The sequence below is a fragment of the Eumetopias jubatus genome, unplaced genomic scaffold, assembly GCF_037043125.1.
Source record: "Eumetopias jubatus isolate StellerSeaLion01/CBP00866 unplaced genomic scaffold, mEumJub1_p1.0 scaffold_17, whole genome shotgun sequence".
In the NCBI taxonomy this organism is placed as follows: Eukaryota; Metazoa; Chordata; class Mammalia; order Carnivora; family Otariidae; genus Eumetopias; species Eumetopias jubatus.
In genome coordinates, this window is record NW_028274823.1 from 36,223,484 (window position 1) to 36,248,117 (window position 24,634).

The 24,634-nt window shown below is 36.7% G+C and overlaps 1 protein-coding gene across 1 annotated transcript in view; it reads right to left on the bottom strand.

The window, feature by feature from the left end:
* TNKS2 (tankyrase 2) overlaps positions 1 to 24,634 on the bottom strand; it is a 70,558-nt gene that overhangs the window by 12,013 nt on the left and 33,911 nt on the right. Inside the window, exons 12-23 of the mRNA XM_028098608.2 lie at positions 23,486 to 23,657; positions 20,928 to 21,007; positions 17,531 to 17,676; positions 16,499 to 16,664; positions 15,328 to 15,547; positions 12,382 to 12,491; positions 11,487 to 11,675; positions 9,546 to 9,798; positions 8,612 to 8,694; positions 7,174 to 7,294; positions 4,380 to 4,477; positions 3,464 to 3,538 (exon numbers count right to left, since the gene is read on the bottom strand). Coding sequence (XP_027954409.1) covers positions 3,464 to 3,538; positions 4,380 to 4,477; positions 7,174 to 7,294; positions 8,612 to 8,694; positions 9,546 to 9,798; positions 11,487 to 11,675; positions 12,382 to 12,491; positions 15,328 to 15,547; positions 16,499 to 16,664; positions 17,531 to 17,676; positions 20,928 to 21,007; positions 23,486 to 23,657 — 1,713 coding nt within the window. The remainder of the gene's footprint in view (positions 1 to 3,463; positions 3,539 to 4,379; positions 4,478 to 7,173; positions 7,295 to 8,611; positions 8,695 to 9,545; positions 9,799 to 11,486; positions 11,676 to 12,381; positions 12,492 to 15,327; positions 15,548 to 16,498; positions 16,665 to 17,530; positions 17,677 to 20,927; positions 21,008 to 23,485; positions 23,658 to 24,634) is intronic.

Below are 24,634 nucleotides of genomic sequence, written 5' to 3' on the forward strand. Positions count from 1 at the left end.
GATATCTAATATTATACTCATAATAGTTTATTATTCTGAAACAGTAATATAAAACAGATGAAAGATTTGATACTATTTACTTTTGAGTTTAAAATTTAGGTATTATAAAGACACTTCCCACATTTTAATTGTCTTATTTTAGAATTATTAAATATATCAACATAATTAACAAAAATACTTATGCATCTCAAGTACAGTGTGCATTTTTGCTTGCTGTAGAGTTCAAGAAAAACATAGCAAAGCTGGAAAAGGCCCTGAGAAGAATACCTGAGAAAGTCCTGTCAAGAAAAAGGACTCTCATTTGAATGACTTAAAACATTTTTTAAAGACTGTTTTTGGAAAAGATGTAGATACAGAGGGAGTACTATTAAAATTATAGAAAAGTGGTATGTTTGGGGACTCACAGAAACCTGGAGTAAAAAAAAAAAAAAGAAACCTAGAGTAGTCACAAGACAAATAAAAGGAAGCATGGTATAAAGATGGAGGCCTTTCCTGAGCCACAAAAAAATTCAGCTTTGTTATAACAGAGTACCTTAATAGTTTATATATTTAAAGCCCTAAACCTACAGGATTTATCATTATTCCAAGATAAAGCATATCCTCTACACCTGAGTATGTTCAGCAGGGGCTGAATTATTCATTATGAAAACAACACCAAAAAGAAAACAGTATAAAAAAAAAAGAAAATAGTATAGGGATTTTGAGAATCTTAACCTTCCAAGGATATAATCTTTCCTAAAATAGCCCCTAATGCTATGTCAAAGACTTAGTAAGCTAGAAAGACCATTATATTCTTTTTAAAAAACTTATTGTTATGTTAATCACCACATATTACATCATTGGTTTTTGATGTAGAGTTCCATGATTCATTGTTTGTGCATAACACCCAGTGCTCCACGCAGAATGTGCCCCCTTTAATACCCATCACCAGGCTAACCCATCCCCCCCACCCCAGAACCCTCAGTTTGTTTTTCAGAGTCCATCGTCTCTCATGGTTCATCTCCCCCTCCAACTTACTCCCCTTCATTCTTCCCCTCCTGCTATCTTCTTTTCTTTTTTCTTAACATGTTGCATTATTTGTTTCACAAGTACAGATCTGTAATTCAAGTCTTGCACAATTCACAGCGCTCACCATAGCACATACCCTACCCAATGTCTATCACCCAGCCACCCCCTCCCTCCCACCCCCCACCACTCCAGCAACACTGAGTTTGTTTCCTGAGATTAAGAATTCCTCATATCAGTGAGGTCATATGATACATGTCTTTCTCTGATTGACTTATTTCACTCAGCATAACACCCTCCAGTTCCATCCACGTCATTGCAAGTGGCAAGATCTCATTCCTTTTGATGGCTGCATAATATTCCATTGTGTATATATACCACATCTTCTTTATCCATTCATCTGTCGATGGATATCTTGGCTCTTTCCACAGTTTGGCTATTGTGGACATTGCTGCTATAAACATTGGGGTGCACGTACCCCTTCGGATCCCTACATTTGTATCTTTGTGGTAAATACCCAGTAGTGCAATTGCTGGATCGTATGGGAGCTCTATTTTCAACTGTTTGAGGAACCTCCATACTGTTTTCCAGAGTGGCTGCACCAGCTTGTATTCCCACCAACAGTGTAGGAGGGTTCCCCTTTCTCCGCATCCCCGCCAACATCTGTCGTTTCCCGACTTGTTAATTTTAGCCATTCTGACGGGTGTGAGGTGGTATCTCATTGAGGTTTTGATTTGGATTTCCCTGATGCCGAGCGATGTCGAGCACTTTTTCATGTGTCTGTTGGCCATTTGGATGTCTTCTTTGGAAAAATGTCTGTTCATGTCTTCTGCCCATTTCTTGATTGGATTATTTGTTCTTTGGGTGTTGAGTTTGATAAGTTCTTTATAGATTTTGGATACTAGCCCTTTATCTGATATGTCATTTGCAAATATTTTCTCCCATTCTGTCAGTTGTCTTTTGGTTTTGTGGACTGTTTCTTTTGCTGTGCAAAAGCTTTTTATCTTGATGAAATCCCAAGAGTTCATTTTTGCCCTGGCTTCCCTTGCCTTTGGCAATGTTTCTAGGAAGAAGTTGCTGTGGCTGAGGTCGAAGAGGTTGCTACCTGTGTTCTCCTTTAGGATTTTGATGGACTCCTGTCTCACGTTTAGGTCTTTCAACCATTTGGAGTCTATTTTTGTGTGTGGTGTAAGGAAATGGTCCAGTTTCATTCTTCTGCATGCAGCTGTCCAATTTTCCCAACACCATTTGCTGAAGAGACTGTCTTTTTTCCATTGGACATTCTTTCCTGCTTTGTCAAAGATGAGCTGACCATAGTGTTGAGGGTCCATTTCTGGGCTCTCTATTCTGTTCCATTGATCTATGTGTCTGTTTTTGTGCCAGTACCATACTGTCTTGATGATGACAGCTTTGTAATAGAGCTGGAAGTGCGGAATTGTGATGCCGCCAGCTTTGCTTTTCTTTTTCAATATTCCTCTGGCTATTCGGGGTCTCTTCTGGTTCCATACAAATTTTAGGATTATTTGTTCCATTTCTTTGAAAAAAGTGGATGGTATTTTGATGGGGATTGCATTGAATGTGTAGATTGCTCTAGGTAGCACTGACATCTTCACAATGTTTGTTCTTCCAATCCATGAGCATGGAACGTTTTTCCATTTCTTTGTGTCTTCTTCAATTTCTTTCATGAGTACTTTATAGTTTTCTGAGTACAGAGCCTTTGCCTCTTTGGTTAAATTTATTCCTAGGTATCTTATGGTTTTGGGTGCAATTGTAAATGGGATCGACTCTTTGATTTGTCTCTCTTCTGTCTTCTTGTTGGTGTATTCCTAGGAATGCCACTGATTTCTGTGCATTGATTTTATAGCCTGCTACTTTACTGAATTCCTGTATGAGTTCTAGCAGTTTTGGGGTGGAGTCTTTTGGGTTTTCCACATACAGTATCATATCATCTGCAAAGAGTGAGAGTTTGACTTCCTCTTTGCCGATTTGGATGCCTTTGATTTCTTTCTGTTGTCTGATTGCTGTGCTTAGGACTTCTAATACTATGTTGAATAGCAGTGGTGATAGTGGACATCCCTGCCGCGTTCCTGACCTTAGGGGAAAAGCTCTCAGCTTTTCCCCATTGAGAATGATATTCGCTGTAGGTTTTTCATAGATGGCTTTTAGGATATTGAGGTATGTACCCTCTATCCCTATACTCTGAAGAGTTTTGATCAAGAAAGAATGCTGTACTTTGTCAAATGCTTTTTCTGCATCTATTGAGAGGATTATATGATTCTTGTTCTTTCTTTTGTTAATGTATTGTATCACGTTGATTGATTTGTGGATGTTGAACCAACCTTGCAGCCCAGGGATAAATCCCACTTGAAAGACCATTATATTCTTATGAAAGTTAATTATCGTTTCAGGCTTTGAAAAACTATGGTCTCAGAAAACTTTATTTTCACTAACTTCTTACCTTGAGAATATTGTATCTGTTGAAGATCCCACCTGCATGACCTCCATCTCTGTGTTCTCGGACTGTACTTTGCATCTGATGGAAAAATGTCAAATATATGTGTATTAACTTTTGTTTTTTCTGATATGGGGAACATGGTTCTTGACTCCTATGATTCTATTTTTGAGAATACAAAATGAGATTTTAATATTTTTGTTAAGGAATGAATTCTATAAGTTCACAAGTATTATTTTCTAGAGATAGCTATAGCTAATTAGCTAGTTAATGTGAGAACTACAGGTGAAAATTATATAATGCAAACTAAAGAAAAAAGAAACAGATGCACAGGTGAGTTAAACATACAAAGCTAACCACCTGACATGCTAAAAAACAATTATTTATCTGTTTCCATTCATGTTGCCCTTATAATAAAGCACAATTTGTACTTCATTGAGAATTGGAGTTTCCTGAATTTTAGAACTCAGTCCTACTCAACTTTTTATCTGTGTTCCTCCCACATATGTTCTTCAAAGTGTAAGGCACTATTCAGAGATTTCAGTGGATCCAAGAGTTTTGTGCAAAGAAGGCTGGAAGAAAAATTTCCCAGATAAGTAGCATCCACATACTCTGGGTTTTGTCTGAGATACTGGGCTTTATAATTGCCTTCATGAAGGGAGGGAATATTGGCATTTTTTTTTTTTTTCAAATGACAGTAAACTCTTCTCCAACAGAATTGTGGGTTAGTATTAATTGTAGTACTGAACCAAATTACTGGAATTAACGTTTATTGAGGGAGTGTATCTTAAATGCTGATTGTGAATGTTTTCCAGGTGGTAAAGAGTTAGGGACAATTAAAAAACCCTACGTTTTTAAGATCTGGAAACCTCTAGGAAGTTTAGCTACTGAACCAAGATTCATTTAAGGTATATGAACATACCTCTTCCTCCACAGACTGAAACTCTTTATCATCAGGAGACAGATCTATGAGAACTGTTCCACTTCCAGAGGTGTTCAGAGTTAAGTATGGGTTAAGACCTAGCAAATGAAATTTGAAGGTAAAAAAATATTTGCCAAAAAAAAAAAAACCCACCCCAATTAACATCAACCAAAAACAGCCGCTTCATTTATCTGATGCTTACTACTGATTTTTAAAAACTTTTAATTTTGGATGAATTTAGACTTTCAGGAAGGCTGAGATCATACAGAGAATTCCTGTGTACCTTTCACTCAACTTCCTAATGTTACCATTAAGGACATTAATGCTCCCCCAATGTTACCATTTTATATAGCCACAGTGCATCTGTCACACTCAGTAAGTAAATTATAGACTTTATTTGGATTTCACCAGTTTTTCCCACTAATGTCCTTTTTCTGTTCTAGGATCCAAATCAAAACACCACACTGCATTTAGACTACTGATTTTGACTCGACAAGCTGTAAGGGTTTTCTGAGAATAGTTCAGAAAATCTTTTTATTCTTTATCTCTTATTCTTAAGGAGCTTGTCACACATTTTTTTCTTCGGATTATTTCCTTCACTAACTATACAGTCCTTTCAGCGTTTAGTCTTTAATTTTTGTAAATATGAGGATGAATTATGACAGAAACTTGTATAGCCTCAGATAATTCTGAATCATCTCAGAATAACTCCATAAAGTTTACTAACTACTGAATGCTTATTCTAACCCATAACAGTTTTTAATTCAGCAATGAATGTTGTGTTTTCTGAACATCAATGGTCAAGATAACTATATATTTTGAACCTTTACTCTCACAAAAGTTTAAGTGGAATCTTAAAAAGAATGTTCTAATTTCTTTGGTATATTTGTAACACACCTCTCCTTCAGTCCTCACAACAAGATCTCTAAAGCTCTGCTGTTTTCCCAGGTAGGGATCAAATCCATTACTGCTAGATCAGCGCCCGGCAGTTTGCCCTGGAGAGTTAGAGCACTATTCTAGTTCTGAGTACTGGTCTGAATAACAAGACTACCAGCAACATGCTAAACTCTGATAAAGACTTATAGCTGAATTACAATATCTACAAGAAGTGTGGGGACTTATAAAGGGGAATATTTCAGAGAATAAAGACTTAACAGAATAAAGACTACAACACATGCTTGACTAAAGCATCTGTGTACCATCCCAAGATCTTTTATCAGTGCTCAAAGATGAGGACAAGTAATCTACTGACTTGATGCACTGAATGATAGCTAGGGCTAAGCCAGCAAAATAACACTGTCAGAAGACTACCACTGGTTCCACTTTGCAAATTAGGTATAACAAATGTATAGAATCCTGGCTTCAAATGAAGACAAGAAAGGTGGTAACTTTATGCAGGCAAGTGACCTTGATATGCTAGAGCAGAAAGAGTCATTCTGTGTCATGACAATTCTTCATGTAGGAATGAACGTTCCTTTGCAATTGCAGCTGGATGTAACAGAATGACTACAGACCAGAAGTGGCGTTGAGTTACATATCTCTGCCACTTGGAGGCAGTATATCTTGTTTCTGCCATTGTTTCCTGAGCCTTTCAATGCAGTCTTAATAACTGTATCCCAGACACTGTATGTTTAACGAACACTGCCTAATTTCTTTTTTAACCTGCCCCTTTATCCTAAATGATCCCTCTTATTCCAGTACTCCACTGTAATTTCTATCCTAACCAGATCTACCTACTATTATTCTAGTAGAGTCATGATGGCCATCCACAACTGAGGGTTCTGGTTTCTCTTCATTTTTGATGTTTTTTATATTGTATTCTAACATTCCAGGGAGCCATGGGTGTTCCCCTCCTTTTTATCTTACACAATTTTGTCACAATAAGACATATTCCAGACTACCTCACATTTTAAACATTTTTGCCTTAGACCCTACCAGGCAAGTAAAGTACATCCACCTTGAATTGATCCTATTCCAGAATTCCAGTCTGAAGTATTCCTTAGCTTCAATCACCTAATTTTTAGAGGTATTTTTTCTTTTTCAAGAGATGGACCCTATCCTATCATACATCCTTCCCTGAAAATGTCTTCATTTTTGCTAGTCTAGGTTTTTTTTTGAACTCCAGGTGTATAGCCAGGACCTCAATGACAGGAACTGTCTGACCCCAGGCATGGTAAATCACGCCCTCAGTTTAACAATGTGGTCTTGATACTTAGAACAATTCACCTTTTCATACCCAGGACTTGGTACATAGGAAATGTTAACATCTGTTGAACAAATGCAATTTGCATTTTTTTAAAGTACCAACATTCAGAAGAAATAAAGATATTATTCAATGCTGTTCTGCCAAATTTCCTCAGTTACAACACTGTTTCCCAGTACTTCCCCTACAAGTGTTTAGAATTTAGCCATTTACAACAAAATAAAGATTTACAACATTTTATAGGCAGCCTGAATGCCTAGGCATTGCCTATTACCATAAGATAGGAGATACTCAAGTTTCTGATCTTTTAGAATCATAAAATTTTAGAGCTAGAGTAACTTAAGAGCGAAAGCAATTCCCAAACTTCTGAATGGCCCAGAAATTTTACTTAGGTTCACAAAATTACCAGCAGAAGCTCAGGAAACTTAACAATAGCAGCGTTACAACTTGATTCCAGGTTTCCCGAATCCTAGTGTTCTTCCTATTAAATGGACTTGCTCTCACAGATTTATATATTATCATTTAGTAAGTTGAGGGTTGTCTTTATGCCAACTGTTAAACTGACGATAGCATTAATTTAAAATGAAATACCTTGTTGTCCAGAGATAAGTCTCTCAACTCCTTTAATTAGTTTGTGTCTATGTCCATAAGCATTGATTCCAATCTCCTTCAGCTCCTTGTGCCCCATCTCAACTAATACATCCAAAGTGATCTGACAAAAGAGGATGAAACTGTTCAGAAGGCTTACATTTGGTAGACATTCATATACTGGTGTTCTTATAATGTATTAGATTTATATATTCGGATTTTTGTGAACAGCTTAGAAATGAAAGCAAACCAGTTACTAACTGAAGCTGAAAAGTTGCAGCTAATTAAATTACAGGTATGAACTACCAAAAATATCATTATTTTCATTCAGCATAAGAACTTGAGCTGACTTAAACTGCAAAATAAAAATGCACTTATCTACCATCACTCTACAACCAACCTATTTATACAATGCCTTCACTGCTTCCTCCAGCCTCCGGACTACGCTAACTAGTACTTCTGCCTCAGGGTTCAAACTATTCCTTTTCCCTCGAATATATTATTCTCACTCTATGAAACTGAAGACATTCAGAAATCTTGAAGCTTTCCCCGAATAATCCAGCAAGCAGTAACCTTTTTTTCCTTGGGATTTCTAAAATCCATGCCTCAAAGTTATTTCTTCATATATTGTTAGAGCTCCATAAGTAGATCAAAAGTTCCTTAGGGGTACAAGTCTACATTAACCATATTCTCTGAACCAAAAAAAATCAGTAAGTATATTCTGACAGTGTACTTTAAACTGGGGCTGTTCCAGAAAAGCCCAGATATATACCTAGCGTATCTATGTGCTTTCCCATAGTGGCCAGCAAAGTGTCAGAGCAGGTAGTGACTGACACAACTGAACTAAACAAACAAGAGCTCAAAGATAACCTACTTTAAGGGCTAAATAAGCTAAGCTTTCCACTGGAGAAAGCTATTTTACTATTACTACATGAGAGTCCGTTGTTCCATGCATTTTTAAATTTCTCCTTTGATTTCCTGTTGACCCATTCATTGTTTAATAGCAAAGCTGTATAACCTCCACGTATTTATGGTCTTTCCAAACTTTTTCCCGTGGTAGACTTCAAGTTTCATAGCATTGTGGTCAGAAAATACACATGCTATGATCTCCTCATCTTTTTGTATTTGTTCAGCCCTGATTTGTGACTTAATAATGTGATCTATTCTGGAGAATGTCTCATGTGCACTTGAAAGAAATGTGTACTTTCATTTGTTTCTATGTATTTTTTTTAATTTCATGAGAGTCCACCTTTATGTGCTAAAAAACTAAACAGTAATTCCAAGATAGCCAAATTAGAAGAGTGACTGATTTCCAGTCTTAAAAAACTATTCTCCTCTCCCCACAAACAGGCTGAATGGTCCACGGCATTTCAAGTATGTCTTGATTTTTCCTTGAGGTCCCATAGAAAACCAAACCAAGCAAAATAATTCATCTACTCACCTGTTCTCTCTCAAATATATCCATCAGGTGCTCAAGTCCAAGATTCCTTACAAATTGAGTTATGCTAAAATCTACTGCTGGAACTGGAAAATAAAAAATCCGGAATGAACAGAGTAACATATATCAACATAACAACATCAAAGTTTTGTGGTATTACTATACACATGAAGAATGTAAAGATGAAGCAAATTACTAATTGGCATTTGGGATATAATACTGAATATCTGAACATAGCATCAAAAATTGCAAAAAGAGAAAGCTACAAAATTTCAACATCATTAGAAGAAAGAGCCAATGGGGCACTCTCAGGTTAAAAAAAAAATCTTTTCATTAAAAAAATTTTTACTTTTAACTGTATCTTTAAAATAAGTGTCCATACTGAAACTAATAAGTCAATTTTATTTCTGCTCAAAAAAAAAATTCCTTATCTTTGAGAATGTAAGCTACTTCACAAAAAAGTTTATGCAAACAAGTTCCACAATGCTGCATAAGGTGAGATAAATTTTGACAGGTAAAAGGTAAAGAGAACAGTTTTACAGACTGTATGTGTGTCTTTTTCTTTCTCTTAAAAAAAATATCTTCACAATTGGGTATTTGACATGGAGTAAAGGTATTTCATAACTGTAACAATGCACTGGAAGAGGTAAATAAAAGCAGACCTATTCAACCACAAGACTTCTAAACCTTTCAAAAAGCATATTTACATCTAAGTAGTAGGTTAGTGGCATAAGACTCATTAACTCTCAACTCAGAAGGAGAAAGTTTCATTAGGAATTCTACTAACATGAAGAAAACAATAAAAGACTAAAACTTGAAGACTATGCTAATTAATCTGATACTAACAGTTGTATTTAAGGTTAAAAAATGACTTGTTAGCATTCTAAATGACAAATATGTGGCTACAAGACAAAGTTATTTTTGCAGAATGTCTCACCCTCCTTTTTCTCCAAACTAGAGGCACCCTCTGTTCCACTTGAACTAACTACCGAAGACAGTTCAGAAAAACTCCCAGATAAGTTGTCGAGACTGCTGGCTGCAGAAAGACTTGATGGGCTGGATGGACCTGAAGACAGAGCATCTCCGGTAGCTCCTGCGCTTCTCACACCATTGAGCACTTGAGGTTTGTAACACGAAGGCAGAGCAGAAGGGGGCATGGCTGCCGTGAGGAGAGCACTAACATCATCTGCCTAGTGTGCGTGTAAGAGAGAGATTAAATCTGTGAAGCAAGTTTTAAAATTCTCCTATACCCAACAGAATGCATTTAAAAATATGACAAAGATTCAGCAGATTTGCACTAGAACTGCATATTATATAAAAATAATTATTTTAAAAAGTAGAACAAGTGATATCATCAAACTGTTATTAAATATAAAACAATTCAGAACAGTTTCAAGACACAGAAAATAAAAAAAACCTGCTAAATATAGCAAAGCATAAAAAAAATCTAACTTCGATATTATGATTTTCTGAAAAACACTGAAATGAGTTACAATAGTATCAATTTTATTTATTTTAAAGATTTTATTTATTTGAGAGAGAGAGAGAGAGAGAGAGAGAGCACAAGCAGGGGGAAGGGGCAGAGGGAGAACCCGACTCCCTGTTGAGCAGGGAGCCCGATGCGGGGCTCGATCCCAGGACCCAGGGATCACGACCTGAGCCGAAGGCAGATGCTTAACGACTGAGCCACCCAGGCGCCCCTAAAAGTTTTATTTTTAAGTAATCTCTATACCCCACGTGGAGCCCAAACTCACAAGCCCAAGATCAAGAGCAGCATGCTCTTCTGAGCCAGCCAGGTGCCCCTTAACCAGACATATTTAAACCCCATTTATAGATGATGTGACAGACGCTTAGAGATTAGGCAAGGTGAAAGACTGTACAACTCCAAGTGGTAGAGCTGGAATTCTACGGCAGGTCTGTTGGACTCTAAAGCCCATACCTGTCCTCTAGAGCACTTTGTTTCACATCACTTATGCCTGGTCGACTAACAAATGCGTGGAATGAATTAGAAAAGTGCACTTCCCAGGTAGTTTGGAACCAGAAAGACATTTCCCTGAAGAAATATTGCAGATAAGTTGGGTTGTCAGCCTGCTGAGAAAAATCTATTTAACCCCCAGTGCAGCTGAATTCAATCAGCTTCTCAGTGTAACTTGTAACAGTGGACTCTCTCTCAGTAGAAAGCAATCTGCAGAGGAGACTTCCCGTCCATCCCATCTCAACAAGAATTTCTTCTCCCTTTCCCTCCACCACGCTGGTCAATTTCCTCAGTGGTCGAGGCCAGAGAGACACCAGTGTCACAGCAGACAAAGCAGAGGTAAAGGCTACAATGGAGATGCCTGCACGAGTTCCCTTGGGAGAAGAAGGAAAAAAAAACCAAACCAAAAATATCATAGAAAACTGGAGGAACAAGCTTGTTTCATGAACACTACTGGTGAGGTAAGCAAGAGGAACTTTGGGAAGAGGTGGTGGGGAGGGAAGGGAATCCCTACTAGAAGCAGGCTCTGTGGCTGTACCTTGAGGGCAATGTCCCTGGCTGGGCAAGTTCATCAAGACCCGTATGTCCTGTATGACTTTGCACAGTATGCACTGTTAACAGCCTTCACAGAGGGCATGCACCTGTTTTGTTTCCCAACTAATAATGTAAGCAGCTATACCATGTACTTCCTTTTCCTATTTCCAAAAGCACTCAGGATACAACAGTTAACTGCCCGATAATCCTATTATTTACATATTATATTTTAACACCAAAGAAGTCGTATGTTTAAATTGGGCTAAAAAATAATTTTGCCACATTCACCACGAAGACATTTTATATACACCAAGTGAACTTTAAAAAGTCAGAAAAGCACTGAGATTTTTCAAAGAGTCCATCACTTACTGAAACTAAATCTAAAGGCGTTTGTCCTTCCTGATTTTTAAGAGTAGGGTCAGCTCCATGGGCCAACAATAAAGCACAAAGCTGTGTTCGTCCCTTTTGGGCTGCTTCATGCAAAGGTGTGAAAGCCCATTTGTCTGTGGCATTGACACATGCATTATACTTTATTAGTAAAGCTGCAACATCCACATGCTGTAAAAGAAAATACTCCTGTTACACTCTGAAATATTATCACATTTTAGTTCCTAAAAAGAAACTAGCTATATACCTATTTTTCCATATTTTCAAACCTACTCTGGAAATGAAAAATTATGTTTCTCCCCAACATCATAATTTATGGGTAGTTGATTAAAAATTACAGATGTTTTAATAACTTGAGAAATTAGAAAATATTTAAGAATTCTACACAGGATGGGAACTAAATAAATGAATATAACTTAAACAATTTCTCATTTATTCAAGTGTTATAACTGCTGAACATCAATTTATAAACCAGCAAACTTTTTCACTTATTGCAACTATACTACTGAAGATGGTCAATACTGATTATAACATTTAGGGCTGTTATAAATTCAGGAACAATGCATCTGAATCTCTACAGATTCCTAGGAGTCCTAGTGGGTTTCCTGGCACCAACAAATAAACAAAACCATCAATATCCCACTGAAAATAAGAGGTGCTAAGAAAGGTAATACAATGAATGACAAAAGTGCTGCATGTCACAGAGCTCACTTAAAACAGATTCAGAATTGAGACCTGGACATTATTTAATCTCTTTAGTTCTCATATTTACTCCTCTATAAAATGAGAAAGTCAAACTAAATGCCCTTTGAACTGCAATACTGATTTTCACTTAGAAAATTTCAGAGATTTTTAAAGGTAATATGAAAGAACTTACCCCATAAGATGCCGCATTATGTAAAGGAATAAGTCCTCCTTTGTCCTGGGCATTCACATCAGCTCCATGTTGTAACAAATACTCTGCAACTTCTAAATTATTATAACCAGCTAATTTAGAAAAGAAGTAAAATTACTTTCACTTGTTAATATAAAAATTAATTACATCTATGTATCTGTATATATCTGTATAAACATTCTTTAAAAAATAAAGCGATTTTATAGAAATCTGATATTCCCCATTGCAGTCTATTAAAAGTTTATCTTATGGAAAAAACTGCCCACTGGTCTCAAGTTGGAAGCTTTCAGTGATGACACTCATTCATTTCAGAGACTCTCAAAAGTTATACTGATGGATTTGCTTGTATCTTTCCTTTTAAAATCTTCTACCAAAGTCCTTGCCTTTATGGTTGTTATATGCAACTTCCTAAACTCAGGTACATGGTCTCAAGGGCTACAAGTAAGAGGCATTCAAGCATATAAAAGCCAAGTTAGGAACACAAGAGGCCAGCAGAGTAGGAGACAGCACACCAGCATGGGTCTCAGGACCCTATTTTCCCAGAAGGACATAGAGACATTTTGTAGAGAGAGATCTTTGGGATATATATCTCTGCAAGTCTGGCAGCAAAATCTAGTGTTGCTAAAGCCATGAAATAAAACTTAGCATTTTATAAATATACCATAACCTCTTAGCTGTCATCTTGGGAACTGTCAGCTATCTTAGTATCATAGATCGAGAGCAAATCTGGAACTTAACTTTGCCAACATAAAACCAGCTATCACCTGAAACTTTAAAACAGTCAAATATTTTTCACATTTATTTTCTTGTAGTTTTTATTCTTTTGCTGAAGGATGTAAAGCCAAAAAATTTAATAAGATCAAGGAGGGAAAAACACAACCACAGAACTACCATAAGCTAAGTATTACAATGAATCCAAAGTCCTTCCAGGTCTCAAGGTATAGTACTGCACAAGTGGACAAAAATGTTTTGTATATACAACCTATTTACCACTTACAAAGACAGCATAGGTTTATTTTTATTTTTTTTAAAGATTTTTATTTATTTGAGAGAGAGAGAGAGAAAGAGAGTGAGCAGGAGAGAGAGGGAGCAGAGGGGAAGAGCAGAAGGAGAGGGAGAAGCAGGCTCCACACTGAGCAGGGAGTCCAACATGGGGCTCAATTCCAGGACCCTGGGATCATGACCTGGGCTAAAGATAGATGCTTAACCAACTGAGCCACCCAGGCACCCAACAACATGGGTTTAAATAGTAACTATTAAATGTTCTAGATAAGCTACCATAAAGATATAGAAAAGCTAATCTAAATAAATATACACAGCATAATTCAGATACACACAGGTCACATCCTGTCTTGCATGGACGAGAAACTTCTGATTGCCAGTGGAAGTATAAAAGCCTTTTCTCACCATGTTAGCATTTGTGCTTATCACTTCCAAAATTCTCTAAAAGACATATAGATAGAATAATTCTTTTCCTTGGACGGTGGGGTCCCAACTTACAGAGGGTGAAAATTTAAAGGTAAAAATCATATATAAGCAAAATTATCTTTTAAATACTAGGAACACACTCAGTTATTCACACTATGAGACTAAAATAAACAGAGGAAAAAAAAAGAGAAGGGTAGACTTCCATCTCCCATATTACACAAAGTGGCAGAAACACCTACATTACTTTTTTCTCTATTTACTTTTTTCTTTTTAAACTATATTTAGATACACTTGTCTGAGTCAAATTATGCCTACAACGTAACACCACTGAAGTATCAGCTGTAAGCTCAGTGATTTTAATGGCCCATTCCTTAATATTTTTTTTTTAAAGATTTTATTTATTTATTTGAGAGAGAATGAGAGCCAGAGAGCACAAGAGGGAAGAGGGTCAGAGGGAGAAGCAGACTCCCTGCTGAGCAGGGAGCCCGATGTGGGGCTTGATCCCGGGACTCCAGGATCATGACCTGAGCCGAAGGCAGTTGCTTAACCAACTGAGCCACCCAGGCGCCCTCCTTAGCATTTTCAATGCAGCTAAAGAAGCTGAACCGAAATGTTGTGCACCTGCACTAAAAACAAAGGTGGACTGTTTCAATTTCATGAGTGAAACTTACAAAAATGTTATATATTCAACTGTCTCCCAAATTCTTGTAATGGCTCTAACCATCTGTGCTTTAGCATGTGACTGTATTAGAAGGTAAGGTCTTTAAAGAGGTAGTAAAAGTTAAAATGAGGCTGTTAGGGAAGGCCCTAATCCCATCTGACTGGTGTCCTTATAAAAGGAGATTAGGACAGGTAGTGAGAGACACCAGGCATGTGCACACAACAGACAAAAGGCCAAGTGACGACACAGTGAGAAGGTGGCCACCTGCAGGCCGAGGAGAGAGGCATCAGGAGAAACCAATGCTGCCAATGCCTTGATCTCCACAACTGTGAGAAAAGAAATTTCTGTTAAGTCACCCAGTCTGTGGTACCTTGTGACAGCAGGCCTAATGAATTAATATAACAACTTTGGTAATAGGTTTATATAACTTTTGAAAGCCTTAAGATTTTTTTTCTGCTTGTGCTTAACGGCTGTCCTCAAAAGAATGGAAAGCTTTAACTTCCCATGAGGAAGGCTGTTTAAGCAGGCTGATTTTTCAAGTTTCTATAGCCAAAACTCACTCACCAAAGACAATTTAAAACTATGGTGAGTGGAATAGAGATTCCAAAGCGCTATACTGACCGGCAGAGTCTCCTTCCATTGTTCTTACTGCAGGTAATGCACCAGTACTAAAGTGAACGCGAAACACAGTTGGCCTGCACAAACACACTCAGGTGTAATGGTGGCATTAGGAGATATTTGAGCTGCATCTTTTCAGTTTACTTTCAGGAAATATTTTACTCTGGTAAAATGAACCTTAGATGTCACCAGCTTAAATCTGTGAAACTTCATTCACTTACCTGCTAAATGTAATGGGGTTGAATGTCGGCCTTGGGTATCACGGCAATTTACATTATCAGGAGAAGACAACTTCTTTACTCTGGCTAAACAACCCTTCTTGGCAGCATCTAACAAAGCTGCATCTCCCCGAAGTAGATCTTGGATATCTGTATCTCCATCTTTAACAAGATCCAAAGGGGTATTTCCATCCCTGTTTTTCTTTGTAGGGTCTGCACCATGCTGGGCATGTGAAAAACAGATAAAGAGGAACTGGCTTAAGTTTGCCCTTAGTCTATGAGAAAATAGTCAGTGGAACTACAGCAAAAAAAAACTATTCTATACTGAGAGACTCTACCTTAAAGGTTAACGTTTGTTATATTTAATACAGTACACAGAAAATTATAATAAAAAGAATACAGGGACAGTTAACTATTATTGGGCTTTTATAATTCAACTTATTATTATTGTTTCTTCAAGTAGGCTCCATTCCCAGCATGGGGCTTGAACTCAGTCATGACCCTGAGATCAGGAGTCACATGTTCTACTGACTGAGCCAGCTAGGAGCCCCTATAACGTAATTTAGTAAAAATTTTAAACTACATTCAAAATAGGGCAGAATTTCATAAATAACTTATTTTCATGTATGTTATTTTTAGTTTCCACAAACCCTGAAATAAAGTATAAATTTAACGTTTTTTTAATTTAAGGTATTTATTAAGTAAGCGCTACACCCAAAATGCAGCTTGAACTCACAACCCCAAGATGAAGAGTTACATGACCTACTTACCAAGCCAGCCAAGTGCCCTAACTTGTGCTTTTACTGTAAAATATCTACATGGGTACCTGTATTAAACCAGTACTATCAATTTTATTAGTGCCAAATAAATCTGGCTTATGAATTACATAATCCATCAAATATTTTGAGGTTAAAGTACTATACAGGAAAAATTAGGATAATAATCAGAGAACTGTTACTTGATGATAGCTGACTTTATACAATAATAAATCTGTGTGTGGTAAACATCCTCGCAGGCTAAAATACAGTGTTCATGACATTTATTCTGAAACCTAGGTAGAGAATTAGATAGCTTTGCTTCATACCCCTTTACCAGTTTAAGTTTATATTGAAAGTTATTAGAAATATAAACATCTATGTAATAAACCAGGTCCACAGTAAGTACTTAAATATACCTGGAGCAGGAGTTTGCAAATTTCGTATTTTCCTTTTGCTGCAGCTTCATGTAAAGGTGTAAATTTCCATAAATCAGCTACATTAACTACTGCTCCATGCTTAACAAGAAGTTCTGCAACTTCATAATGTCCATATGAACATGCATTGTGCAAAGGTACAAGGCCTCTGAAATGAAAGATTACATAAGCAATGCAACACAAAGATATGTTTTAGATAATTGCATATAGCTGATAAATTTCTTGAACTGCATAAGGGATCACACTGCTTATATTTTATAGAACCTAAATTTACTGAAAGCAGAAATGGAATTATTTTTGGAGGGTGTGGGGAGGAAATTTTAAAAATATATATATTTTTCCTTTTTGGTGGGAGCAATAGTAAAGTGATAGTACAAAGCTCTGAAAGAGGGAGGGGATGCGAGAGGGTTGCCCTAAAAATATATTAAATTGTAGAGAATATAACAAACACCTATAGACTCAATCTAGAATTGAGATGTGTATGTGTATTTTAAAGATTTTACTTATTTATTTATTTAGAGAGCGCACACACTGGCAGGGGGCAGGGAGAGAGACAGAAAATCTCAAGCAGACTCCAAGTGGGGCTTGATTCCCCAACCCCAAGATCATGACCTGAGCTGAAACCAAGAGTCAGACCCTTAACCAACTAAGCCACCCAGGCACCCCAAGAATTGTATATTTAAAAAATATAATTTTAAGATAAATTGGAAGAATTCAAATATCCTCAAGGCAAACTGAAAAATTTACCATATTAAAAATCAATCACACTAATCTCCTTAGTCATTCTAAGATTATAAGGCATTATGCAAATAAGTCTTTACATATATAAATGCTAATCATCATAAAATCTTAACCAAAATTAAGAAGCTACATTTAAGCCAGGATTAGGTAACAGACTTCCCTGAAAACAAAAGAGCTACCAATTATCATACAATTATTAAAAAAATGTTTTTCCAGATTTTCCTAAAAAGGTCAGATAAAGGAAAAGAGGCCATGGCAATTGTTGGTACTCGCCCTTTATCTTTAGCATGCACATCAGCTCCGTGTTGCAGCAGATACTCCACCACAGACACCCTATTATAGCCAGCTGCAAAATGGAGTGGCGTCGACTGACGCCCTTCGATGTCTCTGCAGTTGACACTCTGAACAGTACACAGTTTCTGCAGGATGAAACACAGTATACACATAACACGACATATTTTAATTCCTTATCTCATTAAACCAGTATTCTCAGAAACTACTTATTCTTATTTCACCTTGTCATTTACTGGGAATCCCGGTGGTCCTCTCATCTATGTCTGTAGCATCTTTTGCTGAAGCTAGTGGGTAAATTTTATCATTATCACTACTACAAATAGTAACATAAATGTAATCTAAAGTACCAATTATTAGCAATCCTAACTTCCATTTTGTGACAAATATAAGTAGAGGTACGCTGGATCCTGGGGTTTGTTAAGAATGCAGAATCTCAGACCCTCATCTACTGAGTCAGAATCTGCATTTTAACAAGACCCACAGATGATCTGTAAGCACATTAAAGTTTAAAAAGTTCTGCTCTACACCAGCAGTTCTCAAATTTTCATGTGCACTGGGTCCTGCCTCCAGATTTTCTAATTTAGTGTGTCTGGGGTGGGGCCTAAGAACTTGCATTTCTTTTTCTTTTTTCGAGAACTTGCATTTCTAACAAGTTCCTAGGTGATGCTTATAGTCAAAGAACTATACTTATGATCCTTGGGAAAATTAAGAAAATACTCAAGTACTTTTTTGTGTTCTTGGGTTTAGATGAGGAAGCCTGGCTGAGAAAAGCTTTAAGAATAACACTTTTATTCATGCTTGTATGAAAAGTACAAATGTTTAGGGAAGAAAAGCAACATAAATAATAAATCGTGGTGCTCAAAAAAAGTTTAAAGACTATCAATATTAGTAAAAAGTCTTACTTTTTACTATTCTACCCTATCCCTTAGGGATAACCTAAGCCTAATAACTCAATGGAGGTAGCTATCTGTGGGTTTAACCTCAAGAGGTTTAATTACTGACTGATAAAGCTTTTTTATGCTTCCCAAAGAAGAGTCTGTTAGATATACAGATTCAGGGTCCCATTTGAAAGAGTATTTCATGGCTTTGAAGTTGGGCTCTAGGAATGAGTATTTTTAATAAATGTGCCAAGTGCTGCTAGGTTGGGTAGTTTTTACCAGCCACTTTACTCCCTACTTCTCAGTTTAGTTTTGTGTACTCTGAGACAAGTTTTCTTTTTTTTTCTTTAAAAAGATTTTATTTATTTATTTGACAGAGAGAGAGACAGCGAGAGGGAACACAAGCAGGGGGAGTGGGAGAGGGAGAAGCAGGCTTCCCGCAGAGCAGGGAGCCCGATGCGGAGCTCGATCCCAGGACCCTGGGATCATGACCTGAGCCGAAGGCAGACGCTTAATGACTGAGCCACCCAGGCGCCCCTGCCTTTAATTTTTAAATCAATTTTCCAGAAAAAAAAAAATCAGCTTACTACTTTTAACTCAAGTGACTTGTTTTTCCACAAGTCAGCAGTATTTAGTAATAGAAACCAAATCCTCCTAATATCTTATTAACCTCCCACCTAAGGGAATGAAAATGTAAATATAAAACATGTCAAAGAGTAACATTCCATTTTAACGGTGTTTTTTCTTTGAAAAATGAAATTATTTAAAAAATAAAATCTTGTTACTTGGAGATGATTGTACTATCTACACAGATAAAGCAGTAGGAAAAGATAACATGGACTTTTAAATCAACTTCCCGAAATCTCTGTACTTAAAAGGACAGTGAATAAGTTTCCTCAGAGCTCAAGTTCAGATGGGACAACATATTTCATTCTCAGAAAATCTAAAATTGACTTTGTGTGGTGGATCTGTTCAGGATTGAGGACACCAAACAGAAATACAGTGAATTGCTTCATATAGCTACTTCCGTCACAAATCAATAAATTTAGATTTTCATAAAACTTATTACATGTCATTGTTCCCTCAAATGGGACCAGCACTATTTCTGAAAAAGTCTAGGGGCAATGAGGGTAGGGATGGGCGAATATAACAAAGCTTTTATCTCCCTGCTAGCTTTGGGAATTAAAATAACATTAGAATAAAGTGGAAAAAAATCCCAAAACTCCATCCCATTACTGAAGAATTATTTCATTCATAAAACATGAGTTAATTTTAATCCATATTAGTTGAATGGAAACGTAGTCTTGCTCTTTCAGAATGTTAGGCTTCTGAGTTATTTACTGGGATATACAACTTCTGTAGGTAATAGAAATATGTTTTATTAAGACATTATATATGACTCTATGGTAAAAAGTAAAGGAAAATCTGAGGAAGGGTTATTCTACAGAGGACAACCACTGGAGATGGGCCATGTAAGAGCTTCAGAAGCTGGCTCGATGAACTGAAGATTATTAGGAGACAGTGGCAACAGTGGTAGAGAGGGCAAAGAAATGAAACCAGAAGAAATACATCAACACAGTGACACACCGTTTAGCTCTTTGTCCCTTTCCTGTTGTGTCGAATGTGAACAATAGACAATAATTTGATATCTTATTCTTTTATAAAGGGACAAATGAATAGGCTCTTTAAATGAAATTTATTTCCATAAACATGCACTTTATTTCTTTCTTTAAATTTTTTATTGTTATGTTAATCACCATACATTACATCATTAGTTTTTGTTGTAGTGTTCCATGATTCATTGTGCATAACACCTATTGCTCCATGCAGAACGTGCCCTCTTTAATACCCATCACCAGGCTAACCCATCCCCCACCCCCTCCCCTCTAGAACCCTCAGTTTGTTTTTCAGAGTCCGTCGTCTCTCATGGTTCATCTCCCCCTCCAGTTTCCCCCCCTTCATTCTTCCCCTCCTGCCATCATCTTCTTTTTTTTTTCTTAACATATATTGCATTATTTGTTTCAGAGGTACAGATCTGTGATTCAGCAGTCTTACACAATTCACAGCGCTCACCATAGCACATACCCTCCCCAATGTCTATCACCCGGCCGCCCCATCCCTCCCACCCCACCCCCACTCCAGCAACCCTCAGTTTGTTTCCTGAGATTAAGAATTCCTCTTATCAGTGAGGTCATATGATACATGTCTTTCTCTGACTGACTTATTTCGCTCAGCATAACACCCTCCAGTTCTATCCACGTCGTAACATGCACTTTATTTAAATTTGTGATTGTGAGGTATTTACTGAGATGCATGTGAAACTAAAAAGTTTCTTTCACTGAACAATGATTCTTACTTGCAGAGAACTAGATTATCATTATTTATATTTTAAAACAAGGCACATATAAATAACCAGGCTCTTCATTACAACAGTACAGATTCATTAAATACGGAAAATAAAAACCCAAAGTTAACAAAAACATAAGATCATATCTTACTTTTACAGTTTCTACATCACCAGCCTTTGCAGCTTCCAGCAATTGTCTGTCTGCCTCTGAATTACCTAACGGGATACCCTCTGAAAAGAGAAAGAAAGAGTGATTAACTCCCATGGAAAAGGCAGGACCAAGCTTTAAGAGAGGCAGCTTATCTCAAAGTAAAGTTCTTTTACAGTTTGGCAGATTATATAATAAATCTCCATGGTAGCAGAGGAAAACCAGAAAGACTTTGTTAATAATTTTTGTGAGACAAGGGGCACCTGGGTGGCTCAGTCGTTAAGCGTCTGCCTTCGGCTCAGGTCATGACCCCAGGGTCCTGGGATCGAGCCCCACATCGGGCTCCCTGCTCTGCGGGAAGCCTGCTTCTCCCTCTCCCACTCCCCCTGCTTGTGTTCCCTCTCTTGCTGTGTCTCTTTCTGTCAAATAAAATCTTAAAAAAAAAAAATTTTTTTTGTGAGACAAAAGTTTTTTGTGGGAAACATTTCATGTATATACATATAAATAAGCAAAATGTGTGTAAATATGAATAATAAATGTGATTTAAACAATGTAATGGAATATAAAACAGATGAAAGATGGCATGTTCTATAACCAAGGCCACTGGATGGTAGAAAAACTTTAAATTAGGAGACCAATGGCCAGAGACCTAACCATGGTTCTGCCCTTAACTAGCTATCTAAACTGGGGCAAGGGGCCTCAGATTTTTTCAGTTCTAAAAAGAGAAAAGATGGACTAGAAGATAACTAAAGTCACTTTCAGATCTGAAATTGTTTTATAGCTCATTTAAAATCTCACAGGAAAGGAAGAAAACATGTACCTTTGTATCTTAGAACAAAATAAACTCCAATGGATTAAAGACCTTAAGATAAAAAAATTAAACCTTAAAAATACTAAAAGAAAATATAAGTGAATATTTTTATACTTGGAGTAAAAAAGCATCTTAGAGTAGTACACTAAAGGCAGAACCAATGTTGATAACATTAAACAAAGTTATAAGGCAAATAAAAAATGGAAAATATATTGCAACATATATCTTAAAAATGCAAATTAAAATGAGAGATCCTGGGTTTTTCTTTTTTATCCATTAGTGGGCAAAGAGGAAATGGGGGAACTACACTGACAATATTTCTATACTTTGTATTAAAAAAAAAAAAGCATCTATTACTTAAGTTCATACACACACGTCCACCAAATGAAAAGGTTAAGAATCATAATACCCAGTGCTGACAAACAGGTCCTGTCATATGCTGTTAGGAGTATAATATAGTACTTAACAACTGTTCTAGAAGATGATTTAACAATTACATATTATCCTTTGACCTGAAAACTCTACCTTGACAATTTACTTGTAACTAGCTGGAGGGGCGCCTGGGTAGTTCAGTTGGTTAAGCGTCTGCCTTCAGCTAAAGTCATGATCCCAGGGTCCTGAGATCAAGTCCTGCACCAGGCTCCCTGCTCAGTGGGGAGCCTGCTTTTCCCTCTTCCTCTGCTGCTCCCCCTGCTTGTGCTCTGTCAAATAGACAAAGAAAATCTTAAAAAAAAAAAAAAAAAAAACTAGCTGGAAAGGTAAGAAATCGCACTTAGCACAAAACTAGTAAGACTGTACATGTCCATCACAAGGCAACTGAATAGGACTGGTGTTATAACCCCCAAACTGACACTGAAACAAATGTGTGTTATATGAGGAACTAAAGGGAATCCTGAAAGAGTCTCATAGTTAGTTCAGTTTGGGCAGTTTCCAGGTTGTTTTGTCAACCTGCCTTCATCTATTCAGTGTTTTTCTCAAAAGGTGGTTTCCAGATCACAGGCATAAAGATCATCGAAGATGACTGTTAAAGATACAAGAGGCTTGATCTGTTGTATTTCTTCTCAACTGAGCTTTCAGACATCAAAGTCACTTTAAAATTTACTGGACCAGACTTCTAGGGTGAAATGTATAACCTATGTAAAATGTATAGATATTTGATCTAAATATTTAAAAATATAATGAATATACAAGTATTCAATAGTTAAATATGTTTTAATAAGTCAAATAGTTGGTTACCTTGTACAAAAATTCTACATGCTTTATATACAAAAGACCTAAAAAAAGTGAACAGGCAGGGCCAGTTTTTAGAGTATTATTTGTCATTATGGATGCTCAACTGAGAGACACTTACTTTTTTATGTTTGCCTGTCTTTAAAAAAATAGCAACTATTACATCTTAAATACTTTCTAGATAAAAACTTAAGAGCCAGCTATTAGAGAATTGAGCAGATGCTTCTGGAACAAAATCATAGTAAGACTTAATGACATTTGGAACCTTGAGTATACTGAATTAACAGTCAAATATTCTACATTTTCTTTTTATTACCAACTTCTACATAGTATGTGAAAAACTTTATTTTTACTTTTAAGTTTTATTTATTTAAGTAATCTCTACACCCAAAGTGGGGCTCAAACTCACGACCCTGAAATCAAGAGCTGCATGCTCTTCTGAATGAGTCAGCCAGGCGTCCCTATGTGAAAAAATTTAAAGGTTAATTTTAAAAAGTTGTTTCATGAAAGCATTTAATACCTTGAAGAAGTTGCTGCACGTTTTCATTTCCCATCTGTAAGGCAGTAAAGCCCTGAAGGGATATGATGTTCGGATCACACCCATAGCTCAGGAGTAGGCGGCAGGTTTGCAGATGACCACAGTGTGCAGCTCTATGCAGAGAAGTCTGACCAAGATTATCCAGAGCATTAACCTTAACAATGCAGAAAGTGCTAAAATTAGCCTGTAACTCAAAATTTAAAACCATCCAATCACGTGTTTAACGCTTGTTACTAATTTAAAAATCCCAATTATTCTCTCATGAAGTCTATTATCCAGGGCCAAAACAGATGTTTTTGCTCAAATTTAGAGCATAAATTCACCAGTTCATGAAGGCTGATATCAGAAAAGACTGTTTTGGGGTAAAAGCAGGAAATGTTGAATAACATTCGTGTTTGCCATTAAAAAGTGTTAGTATATTTACTGCACTTAGAGGTAGACATTGCCTAACGAAGTTTAATCCATATGTTTTTATGGATCTCTGAGGTCCAGAAATGTGGAGACTAACCCCAAGATAGACAACAGTAACAAAGCCAGAGACTAAATTAGCATTAAAATATTTATTCCTACTGGCTTAATCTTCTACCTTTTTTATCATGTAAAATATAATCTGTATAGATAAATACATTACGGTCTATTCACATAACAGAATACTTTCAAGCAATAAAAGGAACAAAGGATTGGTACATGGATGAATCTCCAAAATATACAGAGGAGAAAGCCTAGAGAAGAGTGTGCATTGTACAATTCCATAGACATGAAGGCCTAGAACAGGCAAATCTAATCTACACAGGAAATAAATGAAATGGTTGTTGCATCTAGGGGTGGAGATTGCCTTGGATGGGGCCCTGCCTCGGCCATGAAATAACGTTCTGTACCTTGATGAGTTTTGGTAACACAGGTGTATACATTAGTCAAAATTCAGCAAATGTTCATGTAAGATTTGTGCATTTCACTGCATGTAAATTTTGCACCCCCAAAAAACCTGTAAATAAATACTGACCTCTAGATGATGCCTACATGGAAATATTTTGGGAGAAGTGCATAGCAATTTGCAAATTACTTTGAAATGTGTAATATGTATATATACATTTATGGATAAAGGGAGAAACTGATGGATATGTAATAAGA